This window comes from Bemisia tabaci, chromosome 5 (genome assembly GCF_918797505.1).
Source record: "Bemisia tabaci chromosome 5, PGI_BMITA_v3".
Classification (NCBI taxonomy): domain Eukaryota; kingdom Metazoa; phylum Arthropoda; class Insecta; order Hemiptera; family Aleyrodidae; genus Bemisia; species Bemisia tabaci.
Genome location: NC_092797.1, coordinates 54,820,346 through 54,844,106, shown reverse-complemented (window position 1 = coordinate 54,844,106; position 23,761 = coordinate 54,820,346). Strand labels below are relative to the sequence as shown.

Here is a 23,761-nt window from a genome sequence, read left to right as displayed (position 1 = left end):
TGTATAAGTTTTTTGTTAAAGAAAAGTTTATGAATTTTTTTCCATCAGATTTCATTTCGTATCTCCACCCCAGACGACCCTGCTCCCCGCAAACAGGCAACGAAAGAATAAACCTCACTCATTTTAAAAATAATCGGAACCAACCCCACTCAACACCAAAACCCCGACGCGATCAGCATTCCGCTCCCTCAAATCGCGACCGAGGCAAGACGACCCCATTAAACCGTCGCAGTTTCCTCCTCATCAGCCTTGCAACTGCAGCGCGGGGAATTAGCCGAAAAGGAGCGTTAAATGGGCTGAAGTGGCTCCGCACCCGCGCTTTATGGCGCCAGTTAACCAGGAGGTCTTCCAGGTCTCATTATAGCCCCCCGCGGACCCTCGCGGTCGCGGGGACGTGACAATATTTCGGGGGTGGCGGAGGGGGAGGGGGAGCCCGCCCCTCGCACGCACCCACCAGCGCCGCCGCTCCCTCAGTCTTCACGTTCAGCTCGCTCGGAATCTTTCGTCCGCGAGAGTGAACCCAATCCCGATATCCGCGGTCTTCGATATCCGCGGTCTTCGATATCCGCGACGTGGCGTTGCCGTCTCGCGGTGTGTAATTCTCAGGTCCGTCGATTTTAGTTTACAGCCCGCTCGGAGTCAGTGTTTCGCTCACCGTCTTCGGAATCTTGACTGCCGGGCTCCGTTGTTTGCCCGCGGGAATTGATGGGAATATTATCGACCCCGCAGGGTAAATGTTTGGATTGCTCTCGGACGCTCAGCTCTGACGTCCGCTCGCAACATCCCCTAATTCGCGGATCCTCGCCAAAAGTGCGCTTCCCACTTTGAGCGGAGTTGTGACGGGGGTATATTCGTCCGATCCGCGCGGTGATATAGTATGTTTTTGCCTCCCTTGCACTCGATTTTAAGGGTTTACAAACAGTACCTCACTTTCGGTAGGGGCAAGGCGTCCAAAGTCGCCGTGAAGACCCGAAGTCGGGTAGTTTGTTGATCGGCGACAAAGTGCGTGTCTACGATACCGAAATTTTAAGAAATTTTTCCACCTGGAACATTTTTAGAATAAATCGTTTCCTCTCAAGGTGCGCGTCCAGGATTTTCAAATTCTAGAAAAAGTCACCCCCTATGAAAAGTGTTCGGATTGGACTCTAATTTCGATCTGATAACTGATTGCGCGTTCGTGGCATAATATTTTTGATCATTGTCTTCAACCTGGAATCTTCAATAGTCCTAACATCTTTTCGTGACAAAAATGTAAAGATGATCTACTGTGAAGCCTCCTTTTCAGTTCTAGTGTCACTGGCAATTTCGTAAAATTTTACAAACTGAAACATATACTGAATCATAATTATCTTTATCAATCGTGCTAAAACTGTGCAATCTGTGTTCCTTGGAAAATCTACAAAAAACCGGACGAATTTCTGCACATTTGTCTCAAAAAACACCAAAATATATCAGAACGTCATAGCATCTCGGAAAAATAGTGTAATTCCTTCGGCTCATAAAACCACCGCATTAAAACTCACATACCCTTACACATTATTTCTTAATATCGAATTGTCATTAAAAAAAAATCGCGCGAAATTGTGTTAGTACGCAGTGCCCTCGCCGACCAAACAGTAAAATGTGAGCGTTCCCGGGGGATGCGTCGCTACCCTGATGGATTTCCTACCCCTGCGATGGCCTTCCTTTGACTGTCGATTCTCCGAACCTACGATGGGCCTCATGGAAAACATGACACACGTCCGGCACGCGATATCGCACCCGCGCTGCCCGGCCAACTTCTCGTCGACCTGCGTCAACTTCACGTGGGTCTGCTGCAACGACGACGCCGGGTGCAGCCCGCCCGTCCACGAGGAGAGCAAGTTCCGATACACCCTCATCGTCATCTGTTCCGTCTACGTTCTCGGCGTCCTGGGGAACCTGACCGCGCTCTTCATCCTCTGCCGGGTCCGTTCCAGGCCGCACAATGCCAAGCACAGGATGATGTTGCGGTGTTTGGTGAGCAACGACCTGGTGGCGCTGATAGGGATGATGTCCTTGTTCCTCATCCAGTGCATGGTCAAGCACAGCCTCTGGCTATGTCGCTTCCGGGTTGTGCTCAGGGGTTTCGGGCTGTACTCTGGCTGTGTCGTAATCGTCATGGCTGTCGAGAGGTACATTGCCCTCACCATGCCGTTCTTCTACCAGAAGGTACTTGAATATTTTTTCCGCTAAAGAATAGATCATTGGACAAGGTACGAATTTAAGCATTAGTATTGATTGAACATATTTCTATCAAACGGAACTAAGCGCCATAGGGGGAGGAAGGGAGAGGGGGGCTTGGATTGGCGGGTGTTGCGGAACGCGATGCTCGTTCCGTCTTATACTCGCAATGCTTTTCCATGGCGCTTACTTCCGTTTGACAGAACACGCTATCCGGGATTCTAAGATCCTCAAAAGGAACTCAAGTTGGCGCTTAGTTCCGTTTAACAGAAATACGGCCAATTGGACCACATTTTGCATTAAGGAACCATTATATCTGGCTCATCCATAAAAACACCTATCTGCATAGGGAAACCAATGACATGTATGTTTTTTCTACAATGAGTCTGCAGAAATAGTAATTCCTTATTACAAAATGTAGTCAAATTAGGGGTGCGTCCGCTGGCCGTTTCGCGGTCCAAACCTAAAGGGTGCTTCGTGGAAAGAGAGCGGGTTCACCTATGGACCATCTCTTGTCGATAGAGCAAAAATCATGAAAATCATGGCATTTTCATGGAAATAATAAAAAAATGGATCTTTCGAACGAAAAAAGCAGACTTGCGCTTTATATAGGGCGTGAAATTAAAACTTTTCGTACACAAATGCTGAAATTATTTTTAATATCTTGGTTTGGACTTGATTTTAGTAGCTTCCGTCGTACAAATCATAATCTCCGCAACATTTTGAAGAAGAAATGTGGATCAGAATGCTGAAATTCGTAACTTGTCATGTGGTCTATCCTTTTTTCTCTTCCCGCAAGAACACTAGTTTTAAAAGAAATGCCATCAGATTAACACAAATTGCCGAGAGAAAGGTTACACTATAAATGCAGGGAGTTCAGAACAATCAAACTCCCCACCCTCCTCGACTCGGCTCCTACGTAGAAAAAGAATATTTGTTCCTACAACGTTCATGGTGAGATCAGGTCCTATCGACTTTTCTTCCCAAATTTGCGATATCACCTACTTCCTTCGCGACCGCCCTGTCCGTTCGGTAACAATGTGTCATTGTACCAAACCGTTTTGAATAATTGAAATACCGAATGATTGCCGAAGTTAAATAATTTCTATCACAAATGTACACCGAAAAAAATAATATGCTGTTTTAACACTTAGGATGTTAAAAATGTGTCTGGTGATCCGGAGTTGTTGTCCTTACTGCCCTCGCAGTTAACTTTACATCCTATGTGAATGCAAATTTAACTCTGTAGGCAGTTAAGGCAGCATCTTGAGATCACCAGACACATTTTTAACATCCTAGGGGCTAAAACAGCATATTATTTTTTTCGGTGCAACATTTATTGTATTTTTGCAACAAGACTAGAAAAGAATGTTAGACCTCGAATCCACTAGGAGTGTTGTAAGAGCAACAATTTTTTTCCTTCCGTGACTTAGGTACATGTTTCTTTTCGGAACTATATTGCTTTATAGTGTGCATTATTAATACTTTTTTCCTTGAAAATGTCAAATGGATTCGTTGCGCGATCGGCAATTATTTTCACCGTTTCTCCTTCTGGAGCCAGGTATTGGGTAAATTGGATCGGGGTAGTACGAAGAGTTTTGATAAGGTTACTATTCTCACACTACGACACATATTTTGCCAACACGAGTAAATGAAGGCGATTTACACAGGCATAGTAACTCTTTGACGACGATCATAGTTCGGACAGCTGATTTTTGATTTGTGCCGATGCTGCTCTGTCGCTTTTGTGTGTCGCATATATGGATTTCGGATCTCCTACTGTGATTCTTCCCGAACTTTATATAACTGTGTTGTAGATAATGGTTACAACACGATTATACGACTTGTGTTGCTAACCCGCCGTGAGTAAAAGCTGGAAAGTATCAGAGACCTAGAGCATTTTGAACAGAAGCAGATAGTAAAATGTCTCTTAATAAGAAACCAAGCGCAAAAAGGTTTTTTTATTATTTTTTTTAAAACACCTATCTGTATAGAGAAATCAAAAGTAGATTTTCCACGCTCCTATGACATGAGTCATCTCTTATGTAAGAACCACTTATGTGTCTTGAAGATTTTGCATATAGTGGATTCACACGGAGAGGAGGCAGTTTTTGGGAATCAACCACAATCCCCACCTAATGATGACTGATGCTCGACTTAATGGGTCATTAGTTTGACGAACAATCCGAAGTTTTACAATCCTCCTCAGAGAGCCTCTCAGCGTGACATTCATAAATCATCATTAAGTGAAATTACTAACCTTCCTATATAGCCTCGCTATCCGTTCGAGGGAATGGACTCCTCTTGAGCCTTTTTTCTGGGGAATTTTTAAAAAAATTGTCGAACATTTCTGTAAAATCGCCGAAATCAGATAACTCGATGAAGAGACTGTGAAAACGCGTATTTCGGTTTGAAGCGCCGCAGAATTCCTGTCATAATTTATTTCTCAAATGGAATAATTACAATCGCCATACATTTAGAAAGTACCTCGATTTTTCTGCTCTGTATGAAAAATTTTCTGTGAAAATTTCAAGAATAGTGTTGGTTTGCTCTCCTTTGATGAAATGAAATGGAAGTGGAGATCTTGAAACACTACGAACGAAATACGGGTTTCATTCGTTTTATCGTTGTACCGTTCATATCCATGGCAAAAGTCGAAAGAAGTGAACCTTCATTACAGCGTTTTAGAATCTTCATTTATAATTCATTTTTAAGAGAAAACCAACCAGAATATCTTCATGATATTCTGTAAAAATATTTTTGAATAAAAAAGAAAATTCACAAAAAAACTGTAAGACAATTTGCTGATTGATTTCATTTTGAACAAATGAGACAAGCGGAAACATTTGCAATGTTGTCATTGAACATACGCATTTTTCGATTTCAGCCATCGATACTAAGAATCTCTGAAGGATAAGAGGAATGAAATACAGACAGAGTCGTATATGTAGATACAAATAATGTATCAATCTTGCGATTCATGCACGTGGATATGAGAACCAATAAGTTCCAGTGCATCAAATTAGATGAAAGAGTATTTCGGGAAATGAACGAAAGTCTTGAACTTGTCCGCTCAATGCAACAGGTGGAGCAATATTGATCTTGAGGGCGTTCACGGGTTGAAGGTTAACGTTATCTGCAGAGCATATGGTCGTTGAAGTGAGGGTGTAATATACGTTTCCGCGTCGCACAAAGGAAGGCAATCACGTGCGTAGTTGAATAGTCGTAAGAAGGGTTGGATTTTTATTGCTGATGCTTGCATCTAAAACACTACTTTATCTGCAGATATTGTTTTATATTAGACTGACATGGGGAAAAAAGGGATAATAAACATCGACTGTGGACTCGGTTTCGGGACATTTTGTCAACGATTTTTTGTCCACGCACCTTTTTTGTCCAGTAGTTTATGCCCACACGTAAAACAAGCAAGTATGTAAAATTATATTGACAATATGGAAATGAGAAATTGAGAGAGAAGGAGGTGTTGTTATGGTTGCTCATTTTCTAAATGAAATGTTATTACTTTCTCCTTTTGAATCTTCTTTTTAAATTGTCATTGGTGAATATTTGGTTTTATTTCTATCTTTAAAATATTGAATGTACAATATACCTTATATATGTATAGGTGCTTTTTTTATTTTTTTATTTTTTCTTTACGAAATTATTACTTCATTTTGAAAACATTCGTATTTTTAAAACGTGACAAATATTTGTAAAACCTTTTCCAAGCGACATTAATCTCAATGAGCCGCAGTTGTGCCGACAGAAACTGCAAACATGAATAAAAGAGGGAAAAAAACCAAGAAGCACGCAATCTTTAGTTTTAACCCATTTGTACATCGATCTTTTAGAGTCAAATATGTTAAATTTTGAGCGTTTCGTTGCGCATATACCTCGCTGCAGCACAATAAAAGCACAAAATGTAAAAGAAAAAATTAAAGTGCTTTGGAAATCATTAAATTTGACACGGAACGACCAATATTTAAAAAACACACATTATATTATTATTCTCCTTTGATAAATTGATAAATATTTTTCCCCATCAATTTAAATGAGAATAATCAATGCAGAGTGTGCTAACATTTCAAAATCATGAGTTGAAAAACGCTGACTATGCGAGTATAAATATTAAAGCCGAACAGAGCGGAGCGGCGTGCTGCCAGCGCGAGAGGCTCACTGGCGCCTACAAACCTAAGTGGATACTTCACGCATTGCACAATGCTTGAAGTATCCACTTAGGTTTGTAGGCGCCAATGCGCGTTCCGCGCTGGCCGCCCGCCCGCAGTGCGGCGGCGCCTGAAGCAACTATTTCAAAACAGAGGTGTTGCACAGTATTACACGAAATTGAACGTATTAAGTATGACAGGCATCCTTTAAAAGTACAGATCTTTCCTCGCAAAATAAATCAAGATACTTATCGCACACAGGAAAAATCTAAGAGCCTTTAGCTGAGGCAAATATAGAGGTTTATCCGGTTCAGGTATAACAAGGTGGGAATTTCTTGAAAGATAATTAAGTCCTGTTACACCAAAGAGATGTAGAGAGTTTTAGTGAATTTTGTCTCATGGAATTGACGCTCCCCCATTTTTACCAGAATTCTCAACTATAAATTACTCTCCGTTGAACCAAACAGACAAAACAAAAAAAACAAGGAAACCCTCATTCTTCCAAGACATTATATATTTTCATCCAAAAACGCCGTGAGCAATTGTCGTTTGTATTTACATGTGGGCCAATTAACTTTGGATCTCAACTGGCACGTGGACCAAAACTCCCGTGCCGAAAAAACGCCTGGGCGTAAGTTACTGGAAAAAACAGGAACGCGGACAAAAAAATCGTTGACGAAATGTCCTAAAACCGTGGACTCCCAATCCACGTATCTCGTTTGCGATGTTTTAGAATCTCCACGCCCTATTAATTTTTCCGAAAGAAAACAAATCAATACCATTTCGTGAAGTTTTTACAGAATTTCTTTAGCACAAAAAGAGAAATCATGGAGGTTATAAACAATTAATGTTGGGTGGTTTTCCATCGGAAAAAAAAGTATGACAGAAAGTCTGCAACGTCGCAAACCGAGGTACGTGGTTTGAGGGTCTCATAATCGGATTGGTATTCTTGCAGGATTCCCTGACCATTCGACAAATTTTTAAAAATACTAATGACTGCCGAAAAAACATATTATCCCAAATACCCTGAGGCATTTTTTCCCTTCTACTGAAAGTAATGCTGTACGTAGACAGTTTTTTTACTCTCCTAAAAAATCGTGTTTTCCGAGGTATACGCACTTTTGCAGTTACAACATCGATGTATAATTTAGTCGTGTTATTTTTTTTTTTTTTTTTACTATAAGCTCTGTTACAAGAAAGATTATGAACTAATAAACTAATAAATTCGGATCCTAATCTTAAAATTTACTTATATGTATAAATATCCAGCTATGGCCTCCAACAACCGACGTGACCTGAACTCTGTACAACGGAGTAGCTTTTTCAGAAACACCAGCGTAGATACACTCACCCACTCCCTCATATCAAATTCATCTTCCAACATCAAAAGAACTACGCGGAATTTCAGAATAATAAGGGAATGGTGGGGGAGGAGGGAATAAGTTAAAAACGGGCGAGAGAGACTGAATTGGTTATCTTAGAAACGCATTTGCTTCTCTGCATTGTTGCTTGCTCCTCACCAAAACTGCTCTGCTTCATCAAGCAAGATGGCACATGACGTATTTTGTAACGCTCAGGCCATTCTAAGAACGCCTCCCCTCTCCCATTCATTTCGAATTTTATTTTATTTTCTTTCTTTAGGAAATTTCGATTAATGAGGGCGTTTTTGAAATAGTTTAAGTCCAGAATGTTTGAGGAATTTTTTAAATCTGTTTTTTTTTTCCTGATTTTGAAGCAGTAAGCAGTCTCAAGAATCTCCGTCTACTCACAAAACGCGAGCTAATATAAAAGGCACTCTTGTGAAGTAACAACTAAAAAGATCCGGGTCTCAGATGGCGCCTGACAAGGAGCGAGTAGATAACTATTACGACTTTGCGATGAGTTTTAAGTATAACCGAAAAATTGAAGGCACTTGAAAAAGCGGTTGTTTCGTAACTGTGTACTATGAACTCGAATTAAAACATCTTTCGCCAAAGCAGCAGGTTGATCAGGTTCTGAAACATGTTTTGGTTCGTGATAGATAGACATGAAGCCACGTTTATTTTGTTCGATTGGGTAAAAAAATTGGTATTTACCATCTCTAAGTAAATACGTCGCGTAATAGTTTGATTTAAGTTAGTCGCATATTTTTGTAAGTCAGCTTTAAGCCCTTAACGTTGCAGGTCAAAACTTTTAAGTTGATCTTCCTCCAAACTAACGTCAATTCCGACGTATGTTCCAAGAATTGCAAACTTAAAAGCATCTTATTTTTGGTTATTGCAAAATACTTTTGTGTCAATGTAGGTAAGAAATTCCTAATTTCTTGATCGCCCGATTTAAAATTTTTCGGTGCTGAATTTCGTCTTTCCGCGAACGGTCACAAAAATATTTATTCCGCGTTAGAGAGCTGGCGACAACGATTTTCTGTTCTTCGGTTAGAAATTTGTCAACCCTCATGAATGTGCACCGAGGCGTTATTGATGCGGCGAGCCTTAGAAAGCACGCATATGATAACCACGTTGCTCTTGAATTTCCGTTTTGATTTTTGGACGGGACCCCTCCCCCTTCCTCGTTGCCAATTCCATCGTCCAAATTTTTCTTGTTGAACCTGCATCTAATGGACAAAATGTGCTACAAAAAACTAGGTAAAAATTGAACACTGGGGGGAAAAGTCCCCCCAGCTCAGACCAAGGACAGAAGTTTGCCTTATCGGATCTTACAAAGAAGAAAAGAGGAGGAAGTAACGTCAAGTCTTGTTTCACGGAAGCCTTCCGCTTTAGTTCGAAAGAGTATTTTTCGAAAAAATAGCTATGCTGCCATGCTAAGGAAGAGCTCCGTAAGAACCATCGCCAAGTTTCTTTCGGCAAATCACGAATTTTTCAGATAATTTGTGAATATTTTTCCTCCGATTTTTCAGAGGATTTCGCTCTTAATTTGATCTAAAAAGTCTGAAAATTTCAAGGAAAAATATTTATATCTTTCTTCAAAAATAAATATTTTATGAAAAGAAAGTTGGCAATATTCCAGTGCTCATACGGCGTATTTACTCAGGACGGCAGTAAGTAAAAGCTTTCGCCGCCATTTTCTAAGAAATCTGAGAGAGGAGGTCAGGCCAGTCTCACGTTATTCAAAAAGGGGGGTTGTCTCGCGGGTATCCGAGAGGAGAATGGGGTAAGAAGTCAGCAGAGAGGCTTTACATAATACTTGAACAACTCTTTATCATGATACCATACAAAATACAATGGGCGTACTAAACCTGTACTAACGTAATGAATCTCTATGTGAGATATACTTAAGCAATTTCTATTTGGACCGTGTTTGGCAGAAAGGAACCAAATCACATCAAGTATTCCCAAATTTAACGGGGCAATTTAATTTTTTACAGTAGAACGTTTGTGCGGATTCCTTTGAAAATTTTAAGGAATTTGCTTCGTACTATGCAGAAAATTCATTGAAATTTGCATACAAATCGACACAACCGTTTTCATGTAAAAAATTATATTGCCCATTCAAATTTGGCAATACCTGAAGTGGCTTGGTTCCTTGCTGCTCAACGTGGTTCATTTACAGTGACAGTAGTCACTTAAGACTTCATACCTGCTGATAGAACCATATCTGAATAATGTCAAATCGAATAAATTTTCAAATTAAATGGATAAGTATATCTCTGTTAGTGTCCAACGCCTGAGAAAATGGTCAAAAACAACAGACTATCATGAGTACAAACCTAAATTCCGTAACCCTGACCTTCACATTGCAAGAGGGGAAATACAAAGCAGACGGCCGACCACTACAGCTTTCTGTCGACTTAAATTGATTAGGGCTCTTTCGTGGCAAACATAATTATCAAATGGGACGAAGGGGGTCAAACTGTTTCAGTTGCGGGTGAAAGAGAAAGCAGAGAAGACCAAGTCCACTCTCCCTAAAAGTACCAATTTATGGTCCAGTGAAAGTGGTCCGCCGCATCCCTTCGTTCGAAACTCTCACTCTCCGTTTTTATCCACCCCTTTCGATAGTAATTTTATTCGAAGAAATTTTCAACTTGGATGACAAGAACGACACTGAAGCTCATTCCAGGTCCGAAACAGATTATTAAGCTGGCTATATAGGTTTGCTCAGAATGTACGTATCACAGACTGATTCGCATTCGTTTAACAGGGTAGGGAAATCGCTTTCGTGCAGGCTCGAATAGTGGTATCTTTCCATTTTTGTTGACTGCTTCAAATAATGGTCTGTTATTACATGAAACACGTAATGACAGCCTGATATGCCCTCATCTAACAGGATAGGCAAAACCAATTTGTATAGGGTCGAATAGTGGCATCTCTTACGTTTGCTGATTTCTTCAAATATTGGCTTGTATAACTAATGGAAATTGTTTTGACGGAGTGATTCGTGTTCATATAACAGGGTGGGCAAAACGTACTTGAAGAGTATCGAATACTGGTATCTTAAGTGGTACCCCTTTAAGTAATGGTCTGCGGCGACGTGGGAAGTTTTTTAACGCACTGATTCTCCTTCATTCAACAAGGTAGGCACAATTCTTACGTAGAGGTTCGAATAGTGGTATCTTCTAATTGTGTTGAATGCTTCAATTAATTATAGTTTATGAATGTTTTGCTATAATGCACATATCGGAGACTTGTTATGTAATATTTTTGTGACCGTCCGCAAGAATAAGCGCCTCAGCTGGACCGAAATTTTCAGCAGGTTTTGCAGTCGCAACTGTTTTAATTATGGATGCGACTTTCCTAGTTAAATTTTCATGAAAATTGATACATTTTATTCGTGGAAAACTCAACGAATCCATGATTTTCAAGAAGTCGACAGCCCAGGTATAGAGAGCTCAAAGCTCCCCACAGATCGTATTCGATACATCTAACTAGCGAGATTGTATCGAATATATTTCGGTTGGTTCAGTATGTAAAAATAGCCACAAAAGTCAATTGAGTAATCTGAGGAAACGGGTTTCTTGTGATTTTTTATTTTAATGAGTGTGAAATGGCAATGTATTGTGAAATTGTTAGGAATTTTCTCATTTTCAGCTTTTTTACCTAAAACTTAAAATTTTTGTTTGGGGTTATTTTCTATTGTTTTGAACCAAATGATACATCAAGCTACTATCGATTACGATCTATTCTAGAGAGTTTTTTGTCGCACGTCCTTCAAAAATCGCGGAGGGAAAGCGAATTCTAGACGAAATGAGCTCAACTAGAGCTCGTTAAAAAGTTATTAGAAAGGGTCACAACATCGAGTATACTTTATTGAGCTCATTAAATGAGCTTTATTTCGATATTTGTTACGTATCTCTCAAAACAGTCCAACTCTCAATTTTTTTGCTTCAGTGCTACCTATGTCCTGTATGGTTGAACCATTGGCGGATCCAGCAAATTGGCAACATTGTTTTCTCCCCCATTTACGTCTATGGAAATGTATCGATTCTTGAAGGGACCAGGTGTTTTGACAAGAATCGATTATTCAATATAGTTTTAAACGGAGAAAATCCGATGTTGCCAAATTGCTAGATCCGCCTGTGGGTTGAACTGACGAAAAAGAGGAAAGACCTTGACACGAATCAATAACTAAGACGCAGCAATGCGAGATAGGTCCCGAGCAACAGTGGGTCGAACTGTTGACGCTTTTCGTGAAAAAAATCCGATGATAGCCACCGAAGTAACAACGAGGTCCTTAACGAGCCAGCATCAGAGAATCCTTTGAGACTTGTTCGGAGGACGCTGAACCAAAGCGTTGTCATTATCGCTTAAAAAATCGCCCATTGCCTATAAATAGAGTCCGCGGATATTAAGAGACATTGCCTGACTTGGCAACAGAGCCCAAGAGCTTTCCGAGAGGTCAATAAGACCCCCAAGAAAAATTTATACCCCGTTCATCAGTACATCGTCCAGTTAGACCGTAATAACAGATTACTCACTCTGCCCGGGGCACCAAAGTGGCACGACACGATCAATCGAAACTGCGTTCGATATATTCTCCACGTTTCGATTAGCGACTGCCGCATGGCGATACTCGAGGTATTGCATCGGATACGGCGTGTGGGTTGCCTCTTGTCGCATTTGATTCGCGACCTATTTTTCCTATAGAAACGGGATTTGTAGTTTTATGCGAAGTTACGGAAACTAAAAGCAAGTAGGAGGCACTGTGGGCACTAAAGAAAAACATCAGAATTTATCAAAATTTTACCATTTATAGCTGTTTTGAAGGAACATTGTATTTAAATTCGTGGGATCCATTAATTTGCGCAAGAAATCTTTTTCATTCTTCTCTACAACCTCTTCCTTTTTTCCCAATAAGAGACACATAACACACTTCTTTATCTTAAATGTTATTTTAGAATAGCATACAATTTTCCGACATATAAGCAAGAATAAAATAAATAATGAATAATGTAAATACATACTTAAATAAATTATTGGAATAGAAACAACTGTGAGAAACAAACAAATTTATAAAAGTTACGGAAAGGACATCGTCATTGGTTGATACTGTGGAAACTGGTGCAATGTGATGCAACAACACGTCACTTTCCAACCTTCCTCCAGACTTTTTCCCTCATTTTTTTCAACATTTCTCCCCGGAAGAATGTCGACTTGCATTCTGTGCAAATACTGTGGGTCAAAATTATAGGCTGCACAGATTTTCCATCCAATCCCGGCTCTATGATTAGGGAGTGGCACGACGTCTAAAGCCGATTGGATTCAGAGCGGGCTGTATCTCCATGTATATTTGTAACCCTAATTTTACACCTATTAAATTTGGAGCTTATTCTCAGTGTACTTAGTCAAAGTTCATTTGATTGTTTCATGATATCCTGCATTGGTGGTCCATCGTTTCCCCCTTAGTCTATAACAGCCTTCCGTTTCAACCAATAAAATCGTTCCATTTCCTTTCTGTTTTCTCTGTCTATCGCTTTGTCTATTGAATTCAATAATCATCTCGTAGATCTCAATGCGAATTTCGTCACAACGTTTGTCTTAACACGTTAAAGCCGCTCTTAAACAATACTCAGAAAAGCTTATTCAATTTTGACCGGTCATCAATGTCATAAATCTACAATCCCGTTTCACACTTGTCAATTTGCTCGACTAATACTATCATTCAATAACGATCCAACAATTCAGGTCCGTCTTTTCGTCAACGCAATACGTCACTAAAAACGTCAACCGCGTGCGTCACGGGGGGCAATTTAACGGGTGAGAGACGCGCCGTGGGTTATGTTGACCCCGCGCACTCCTTTTCCCGGCGACCCAGAACCCTCCATCGCTGAATTGCCGATTTGTTGCTTTTCCTACCATGATTTTGGGTTCGATTCCCGGCGAACGGCAAACGCTGCCTCGGCATCATCCCTCGTGGGTGCTCCTTCATTATCGGGGTGACAACGACCGATATTCCGCGATGCAGTTCCGGGTGCAGCCGCTTGATGTGACAGAAATTGAATGGACGTCGCTTAGAAAATATGAGATCGATTTATTAAGAGGGCATCCGTGTAGAGTGTGTGTTGAATGGAATGTAGAGACGAGCATTCACCCCTCTCCTCCCCTCCTCTTAAAACTCCATGATGACAGAGGGAGAGTTTTGATCGCGGGAACGCACCACTCAACCCCGAGATTAACCTTTTGGTTCGTCCAGAGATAATATATCCATGGCTAGAGTGCGAAAGTACTTATCTCCATAGCTTAGATTCCAAATGCCTGCTCCTATTTCATTTTGTCGAAGAAAAATAAGCCAACTTGATAGCTTGGAATTTTGACAGTACATTCTGCTAAAAGAGGAGAAAATTCGGAGAAGTTTTCAAGAAATTACGTTGACAAGTTGATTACTCACGACTAAAGAGTATTGGCGATTGGCTTGGCAATCCATGCGGGGTCTCCGACACATATTCTCCCATTTCACGAATTTTTTATTTGATTATTACACCTAATGATACAAAATTAAACTTTTAGGCCGTTGAATAGTTATTCCATCCCACCATGCCTACCCCATGTAAAGGCCTCTTCAATCTCACTTGACTCCATCCCTAGAAACTGATCCGTAAAGATCGAGCATGTTAACGGACTAATTTTGATATTGTATGATTACAGCACGTCACGATCCAGTTACTAAAAAGAAGTATTTTCGGGATGTGGCTGGTGTGTTTGACGCTGGTCTGTCTGCCTCTCGTGCCCAACATTCACTTCGGGCTGTACGCTGAGCAAGACAACTGCACCGGCCAGTACATTTGTGCCCGATACAAAATGGCCAAAGAAACGCCTGACGTTACCTATGCCTACCTATATTTCACTTTCGGTGAGCATTCAAAAATATTCCATCGAATCAATCCTTGAAGTGATGACACTTACCTGGATTCACAAATCAAACAGAACAAATCTGCTTCTTGGATCATTCAACAAATTCAAATCAAAAGGAACTATATATCCATCGTGACGAGAACCCTATCATGCATGCACTATTCTTACACATATCAGGGTTAATGTCGGAATGGATATAGTTCTCTTTGATTTAAATAGTCTTTTTAGGAAATTAAACAATGACACAAGAACTGGTTAGTATTAGGGAAGTAGACAGTACATAGACTCTACTATGAGCATAGTTCTATGAGCTACTAGTTCCAAAATTCATGGAAATCCCTTGACGAAGGCGTAGCTTGGGGGGGGGGGGGGGCAAGGCCCCGGAATTGATAATAGTATCATTTACCCCACCCCAGAAATTCTGGATGGTGGAAAAAAACCTTCGTCAAGGATACATGCGTTTGTCGCAGTTGCCCTTAAGAAGATCTGTCAATTTGAAGAAGGAATTTTGCAATTTTTCCCAAAGTTTCTCGCAAGCGCACTTGCGGAAGTTTTACTGTGTTTATTTTCAGTAACGTGCAATTGATTTTCATAGGAATGCAATTTTTGTACAAAAATTATTGTAAAAATCGTGTCACGGAAGCCTCAAAATGTGTCCGAATAGGGTTTAAATTTTAAAACAATTCCCTGGACTCCCCTTTATCATAGAGGGGTAGTCCATACCTTCTAGACCCCCCACCCCCAGGAAAACAGTCTGGCTGCGCTTATGGCCATCGTTTAAAATGTATCAGCCAAAAAAAAATGATAAGGGTTACGGGAGTGTTAACGTTTAATCAACCAAATACACTTTGACATTATGCAGTCGAAATCAGTACAATTCAAGGATTACATTATATTTCAGGGATGATCCTGGTCTTCTGTATTGTGTGGTGCAATCTGGCTGTGATGAAATCCCTGTGTCTGAAGGGACCACCAGGATCCCGACAACATGTCCTCGTCAGAAGGATCAGTCGAAACAGCTCTCTGTCCTCCAACTCCTCGACCAAAGAGGAGGTTGCCTTCGGGAAACTTATGGTGCTACTCTGCGTTGTTTTCGTCCTATGCTGGCTTCCTCAAATGGTAAGGCATTGTCGAGTAATAATTAGTCGTATCGAAATAGTTGGGTTCACGCGATAATTGATTGCTGACACAATCCTTTTTCTGAGCGCATTTGAATCAATATGAACTTGACATTTTCCGCTGGTCTTATAGCCTCACTCCAGAGAAATCGGCACGCGCTTGCATAATTCAGGATTTGATTGGCAAATTGGTTCTTGCCAAGATTCAATTTACCTCTTTTTCTAGTGAGCCATTTCCTCTGTAAACGATAGTTTAATAATCTCTTTAATGGGCAAAAGACGTGAACAGGGGTGGAAGGGAGGAAAAAATAACGATGGACAGCTACTTGAGTAAATAAGTGCACCTTCATTTTCTTAATTCTGAGCTTTTCTCCTCTTAAATTTAGTAATGACACTCTTTATTTTAATGTTCTCTCTCCTCCTTCCTTGTTTCTCTCTTAATTGTATGAAGTAAGAACACACATTAGAACAGGAGCCGAATGAGTGATAAATACAGGCGTGAGTTAAAGTGCTCCTTCAATTCGATGCTTATGCAATTTTGCATACTTGAAAGTTGAAAGTAACTGCATTTTGTCTTCACTCTTCAGTCTCATTCCCGCAAAAAACGAAGATCATTTCCTCTGCATATTTGCACAACGCACTCAAGTGCATTGTAATATCATCAGGATTGTGTGATCACTTTACTTATGATTAAACTGAAAGCTGGAAATTGGGCAATTGTTAGAAATTAATTAATCATCTCTGATTTTGCATGCATTTGTCAGGGTTGCCATAAAATTTAGAATTCCATGACATTTTCCTGATTTCTCTGATACATTTTGGTGAAAATCCCTGACAATTGAAGATCTGACGGATGGTTAAGAAGACATGATTGAAAATAGTTTTCAGGCAAAATTTCTTGTTCAAAATCTCAAACTCATTCTAGAAAGCAAATGAAGGTGATTTAATAAATTTTCCCGACATTTTCGTCATTTTTCCTGACATTTTCCGGTTTTCCGATTTTACCTGACTGTGGTAACTCTGATTTGTTGCGAATAAATTGTGAGATTAAAGTTAAATGATGATAATTATTATAATCGCTTAGTTAGAAATTTTTCCTTCATGAACTGAGGTCCCTTTTCCCGTCGACGGACGTATTGTTTATTTTAAAGGCTACATAGACCTTTATGGATACAGACCTATACCAAAAAAAAAAAAAAAAATTATACACCAGTCAGATACCTATTCGCAGATTATTAACAGTCACAGGATTTATCGAGCTCCCCTCAACATTCATCAATATGGATGCCTTAAGTTACGAGATGAATATCGTATGGCTTCGAGGTCTTAATGGTTCAACTGCACGGCAGGTTCGCTCGCCATGCTCCATCTGGTCATTTAAATTCCCCGCACATTCTCAATTCAATTGTGCTAATTTCGACGCAAAGTCTGACTTGATGGACGGCAAAGGCAGGGATTAAACCAGAGAGCTTTTGACTTGGAAAGTGTGAAAGATGTCTTGCGATGCTCCACTCTCACCCCCCATCGTGGACCATTGCGGGTGTTATCGAAGACGTCATTTCTGCTGTGCTTAGAAAAAAGGCCGTAAGAGACTTCAGGAGTCGCGAAATTTCCCCCGATAAAACGGTAATTTTTGAGGAGAGCTATGAATATTTTTCCTTGAAATTTTCATATAATTTAGGTCAAAGTGAAATTTTCTGAAAAATTGAAATAAGAATGGACGTATTTCGACTAAACGGAACTGTAGAGGAGTAGGAAAGATGGGGTGTGCTCTAGAAAGCTACAGAAGGAACAATGTAAAAGTAGGCGCGATGAGAAAAGCGGGATTTTATACATTCCGCTGAACAGAACTAGGCGCCAAATGTATGGTAACTCATGAACCGTGGACATGTGCCAACAGCGCTGTGGACAAGGCTCATGAGTTATAGCTCCCCGTCCGTTCCCGATCCCGAATCCGTCGCCGCTGACGTCACTGGCGCTTTATAATTACCATTCACTCTTACAGCCGTCAACTATCGAGCACACCCCTTCTTCCCCACCTACCTCCAGTTTCGTTTAGCAGAAATACGCCCAAATACATTGCATTTTGCAAAAAGGAACCAAGAGCAATCTAATGTTGCTAAAGATTGTGCAACTTACATTCTTCGGAATAAAATTACTGGAATCATGCGAAAAATTAAAATTAAGGCAATTTTCGTCTTGAAACTATAATTTACTGGGAGCAAAGATAAAACTTGTTTAAATGATCAAATTATATTTGCAAAGTAAAAAAAGTTGCACAATCTTAGCGACATTGTAATACTCTTGGTTCCTTCTCGCAAAATGCAAGACAAATATTCAACACTTTCATTAAAAATTCGTATTTTATTGGAAGAAATTTGGCAACACTTGAAGGCCCTTACAACGTTTGTCCTCAGCACAGCAGATTTGGTGTTTCCGCGCGAAATTTTACGGAGAACACGTTGATTAAATTGCAAATCCCGGTTGCGAAACTTCATTACTTGCCCTTGTGTTGTGTCGAGGTCGGGGAAGTTTCTAAATTTTCCCGCGAATGCCCTTGTTCGTTGAAACGCGGGCAAAGGAAACAAAAGGGCGATGGTCCATTAAAAGCACTCCGCCTTGCCATGCCCGTGCGCGCGCCATTTATAGAAACCTTAACTCGTAATATCGGATGGCCAAGTGCTCCACGCGCCCGCTTTTGAATAATCTACGAGGACCGTAAAAGTTTTCTTTTTTTATTTTATTTCATTGTACGCCTGGAGTTATTGATCAGGGTGTATTCGAGGGCACTCCGTATTTCACGACTTTCCGCTTGATGAGATCCTTAAACAGGCCCAGCTCAAGCGTGAGGATGGCCATGTAAAAATGTGACGTAGCATGGCAAAATTTGACGTATTTCTGCTAAACGGAACCGGAGACAGGTGGAAACGTACTGTGCATAAGACGCGTTTACTCGTGTTGGATACATTTTTTTTGCGAAAGCCACGTCAACACTACTAGCAAAATTTCACGGAACTTTCCGCGAAAGTTCAGTTCCGTAAACCTATCTCTGTGTGGACAAGGCCTTCCATTAATAACGGAACAATTTTGAAAGAGCAAACATAAATGTGGTTTGATAATTTCAACTTCCGCCGCCGCGCCACGCTGACCGCACTGTGTTTGGCGCAATGTGTGAAGTATTCCTACAGTCTTGTAGGCGTTATGCATTTCACGCCGACCGCTGCTGAACGCACTGAGTTTTACGCAATGCGTGAAGTATTCACGCAGTCTTGTAGGCGCTATGCGCTTCGTGCTGACCGCACTGTGTTTGGCGCAATGCGCGAAGTATTCATGCAGTCTTGTAGGCGCTATGCGTTTCACGCCGACCGCTCCTGACCGCACTGTGTTTGACGCAATGAGTGGAGTATTTATGCAGTATTGTTGGCACTCATATGTGTTACATGCCGACCGCCGCGCCGAGGGCTTGTCCTTTTCATCTCAAGTCCTCGTCATCATTCCTCTCTGCACTGAGCTCCAGGCCAAATGGACCACTAGACAAGGTAAGAAATTTCAGCATTCTGATACATGTTTCTTAACCAAAATTTCACGTAAAATGCGATGCGCATAGCGAAAATTACCGAAATCAACTCCTTACGAAGATATTTAATGATTCTTGATGCTTGAATTCAAACCACCCGCTCATGAAAACTCAATGCTCTACGTAATTCACATCGCGCGCTAAACGTTTATCATGATAGTCTCAGCGATATAAAAATCTGAAAACCTCAATCTTGACGGTTTGGCTCAGCTAGAGCAAATTTCTTGTGGTTTGAACAACACATGATGGGAAATGAACATTGCTCCATTGAGAAGCTTGCTGAAACCGTTGTAGTGCGCGATTTGACTCAAGTAGAGCTTTGAGTTTCTTGTGAGCGGGCAGTGCAAATTCCTCGTGTCCAATGTGAAATAAAAACGTTAATATCTTCGTTAAAAGTTGGTTTTAGCAATTTTCGTTGCACGAATCGTGTTCTACGTGAAATTCTGGTGAAAAAACATGTATCAGAATGCTTAAAATCGTTTCTTGTCTCGTGGTCCATGGCTTGTTTGGTTCCTCTCTTAACACGACTAATTAAAGATGCTGTCTCTTGTATCACCGACAGACGGCAAAATTAGAAATTACCATACTCTCAGGAAAGAGAGATTTTGTTCCCTTTTCTCATTGGTAATTTTTTTTTCTGAATCCGATTTCTTTTATACCTATATTTAAAAAATTGCAAAATTTGTCGCCCCTTGTATTTGCCGCCATGGGCCGCGGCCCATGTGGCCACAACCTTAATCCGGCCCTAACGTTCATTTGAATGTGAAATCCCGCTTTTCCATTTCCCCAAAAGGTATCACGCCTACTCATATATTGTTTCTTGTAGAGCTTTCTTGAGCAGTTGAGCACACCCAATTTTTCCCCACTCGTCTATAGTTCCGTTTAGCGGAAATACGCCCATTTTGGGAGAATCGAAATTTCAGTTTGTAGATAAAGCATGAGGAATGTCCGTGCCGAAAATCGTCTTCTAAAGTCTTTAAATAAAATCAGAAGTCGACGAAGAAATTGCAAAAAGAACCTGCCTATCGGTTGCGGTGTTTCGAAAACTCCGCTACTTTTTTTTTTTTTTTTTTTTTTTTTTTTTTTTTTTTTTTTTTTTTTTTTTTTTAAAGCCACCGTACCAATATCATGGCTTGAAGTTTTCACAGAATATTCTTCATATATACAGAGAAGTAAAATCATCGGATTTTTCCAAAAATGACGTTCAGTATTTTTCGAAGAGAAAATGAAGTATGACAGGAAGTCTGCAAAATGAGATACGTATTTCTACAGTACATATTTGCATACGTATTTCACTATCGAAGTACTGTTCCCGATTAACCATCGATGTCACGACATTGAAATCGGTTGTAAAATGGAAACAGCACTTTTGACTTTAATGTAAGGCTTTGGAAGATAGTTTTCGGTACGAACATTCCTTGATGATTGATCTACAGACAGGAATTTAGATGTTCCCAAAACAATCAACCGAATGCGGATAAATACCCCGAATGCATTGCGCAATAGCTGGAGATCCACCTTAAGTTGGAAACTTAGATGTTTCATTACGGCGAAAAAATCGGTTTGGAATCGAAAATATCAGTTTCCACTTTTTAATGATGATCACTTTTCTTTAACTCTCTACAGCATGGAGGCAAAGTTTCAAGTCATAATTTGCTTCATTAATAACTTATAAGTGCTTGAAGTAAATTTTTTCGAAGACTGCGATAGCGCCGGCGGTTGTACAGCCGGAACTTATGCAACGGTTTTCTCGAATTCCTCGTTTTTCCTCCTTGAACTTTAGATTGCAGCCGAGGGGTGAATTATTGGAATGTTTGAGTGGTTTTTGCGCCAAATGATGCATAATTAACCTCCATCTGTAGCACATCACTTGTCCTACACTGCGTTACAAATAATGCTGATATTACTTGGCAAAGGACTGTCGCTTTCTTCGGTAGATTTGTTGCCTATGCGGCCAAACTGAAGGCGAATCTTATGTGGACAGTATCGCCAAGATCAACGCATTGTATCTAGGTTTTATAAAGGTTCACGGATCAAGATAAATGCGGGTGTTTTTCAAAAGGTGTCTTTTCACGCTCCTCGATTGGCATGTTGCCTATGCATCGTTGTTGAAGGCGAACTTCAAATAGGCGATACAAAAATTATCAAGACGTCCTTCATGGTATGGGCCCAATCAAAGCTAAAGGAGCAATAAAAATTAGTGTGACAATTTAACTTTATTCATTGTCACCAAGACCTTTGCCAATTTATCAAAACTCATTGATTTTTCTTTTCAATTTCAAAAGTAAATGTTACCACCTTCTATGGATTTAGGGTCGGTACTCCAAGTCACTCCTTAGACAGGCCCTTCCCTTAGGTTCGATCAAAACTTCGACCCTGGAACTTATTAATATTCATTGCAAATGCGAGAGGGAGGGGAGACTGGGTTTAATGCAGTACAAAAAGTAAACTGGTACTTTCACCAGTTCTACTGACCGGTTTTTGGCATTATTAGCGTGACAAGTTCTGCCGTGCTAAGGAAGAACGCCGTATGAACATCCGAGAGTTGCCAAATTTCCTTCGATAAAATGTTGATTTTTGAGGAAAGTTATGAATATTTTTCCTTTAAATTTTCAGAATCTTCAGATGAAACTGCGAAAATTATCTGAAAAATTGGAAGGAAAATATTCATGAGTTTACCAGGAAATTTGGCATCGCCTTAAGGTTCATACGGCGTATTTCTTTAGCACAGCAGCGCTGCCCTCATGATTTTTCAGTGTAAAATATGATAAGTGCACGGAATAGCATTATTTTCAACCTCACTACAAGCGAACCAATAGTGTCTGGGAGCCCACTCAACAGGGTAATTCCACAGTCACACGCCCGAGTGAATCTTCATTACGGGACGGTTACTTTTCCTTTCAAACAAACTCAAAGTTCCCCGACGCGAGAATGGAACCCACGCTTCAAATTGCTAATTGAATCGGTTCCTGTTAAACGAGCGCAAGTCCAAAAACTCATGAGCCCTTGCTTCCTGCGTGATCAACGAAAGCAAGGGCTCATGAGTTTTCGCACTTGCGGCCGTCTAGCGGAAACCGATTCAAGTATCGATTCGGCGCGACACCGAAACCCTTTCCGGGAAAATGCGAAACGAACGAGCCCGCACGCGAGGCGCCGCCTGCGAATACCGCGAGGGGATGCATCGCGGGTTGCGTTCGACGGAGAGCCGGGCGCTCGGGCTGGCGTCAGCCGTTCGATTACCGATACCGAATGTCACCTTCGCCGTGACTCTGATTTCCAGCTGCTCCGATTTCGAAGGGAAGTTGTCACCCACGCCCTCTGCTTATCGCGAGAGGAAAACCCGCGTGCACAGAGAAACGAGCTCTCTTCGTTCCAACCAGCTTTGCGATATATCGATTGATCTGCCCTTTGAACATACGGAAACAGATCGATTAATAGAGTGTTCGCAAGGAGCAACTTAATAATCGATTCTTTACCGTAGCTTCAAACGGGGAAAATATCGATAATTGATCATTCACGCTTCGCCATTGGTTTCAAGCTCGAGTTTCGCGTTACTTTGTGGTGCTTTGAGGGACACGCGAGCTCCCGAGAAGTGATTTCCAAAGGCGGGAAAAAGCGACTCCATACCCGAGGCGTGGAGTCGGAGCGTAAAATAGGTTTCATTGCCCGCCTACTCGGTTCGATGCTGAATTAGTACCATCGCGGATATTTTTATCCCGGTTATTTTAGAATTAGGGTCGTATTCAAAGTCGTTCCTCAAGCAGCTCTTTTTATTGGGAGGTCCCAGTTGGTTTCCACAGTGGTTAAGGGAAGAGAAAGTTCTCGATATGGCTTTATAAAGAGGAACATTTTTGCCAACCTTGAGTAAAACTCTGCGGTATAGCTCTGGAATGGAGAATTTGCAATTGTCTGAAAAATCATGAATATCATTTTTAAGTGGAAAATACTAACGCCTTGTCTCCACGGGACGTGTCACGGGATTTTCTCCAAGTCTGAATCGCAGAAATGAAATTTCTGGGCTGGTTTCTCGTTAAAAAACACAACAAAATTTCTTCCTATTCCTTTGAAGTTGTTCCTGAGACTCCACAAGGACTCTTAGTTGGTATTGTGATTGGTATTGACTAACTCACTATTTTTCCAACTTCGCAAGTGAGACTTTTCCTTAGGACAAATCCCATGAAACGTCCCATGGAGACAAGGCCTAAGTAAACTGAACACGAGGATACACTTTTGTTCGCAAATTGAACAATCATTGGAGGAGATATGACAAAATGATTTAATCTACTAAAATACATGTGTTTAAATGGAAAATGCCGGTATAGATAACGTCACAATGTGGTACGTCTCCTCAGTTTTAAATTAATTTTTATCATAAGTATGTCTCACATCAGAAAGAAATAAAAAAATACTGCG

At 40.7% G+C, this 23,761-nt stretch overlaps 1 protein-coding gene across 1 annotated transcript in view; it reads left to right on the top strand.

The window, feature by feature from the left end:
• Positions 1 to 490: 490 nt before the first annotated feature.
• LOC109039883 (prostaglandin E2 receptor EP3 subtype) overlaps positions 491 to 23,761 on the top strand; it is a 44,035-nt gene continuing 20,764 nt past the window's right edge. The window contains exons 1-3 of the mRNA XM_019055594.2: positions 491 to 2,190; positions 14,447 to 14,651; positions 15,555 to 15,772. Coding sequence (XP_018911139.2) covers positions 1,657 to 2,190; positions 14,447 to 14,651; positions 15,555 to 15,772 — 957 coding nt within the window. The 5' untranslated portion in view covers positions 491 to 1,656. The remainder of the gene's footprint in view (positions 2,191 to 14,446; positions 14,652 to 15,554; positions 15,773 to 23,761) is intronic.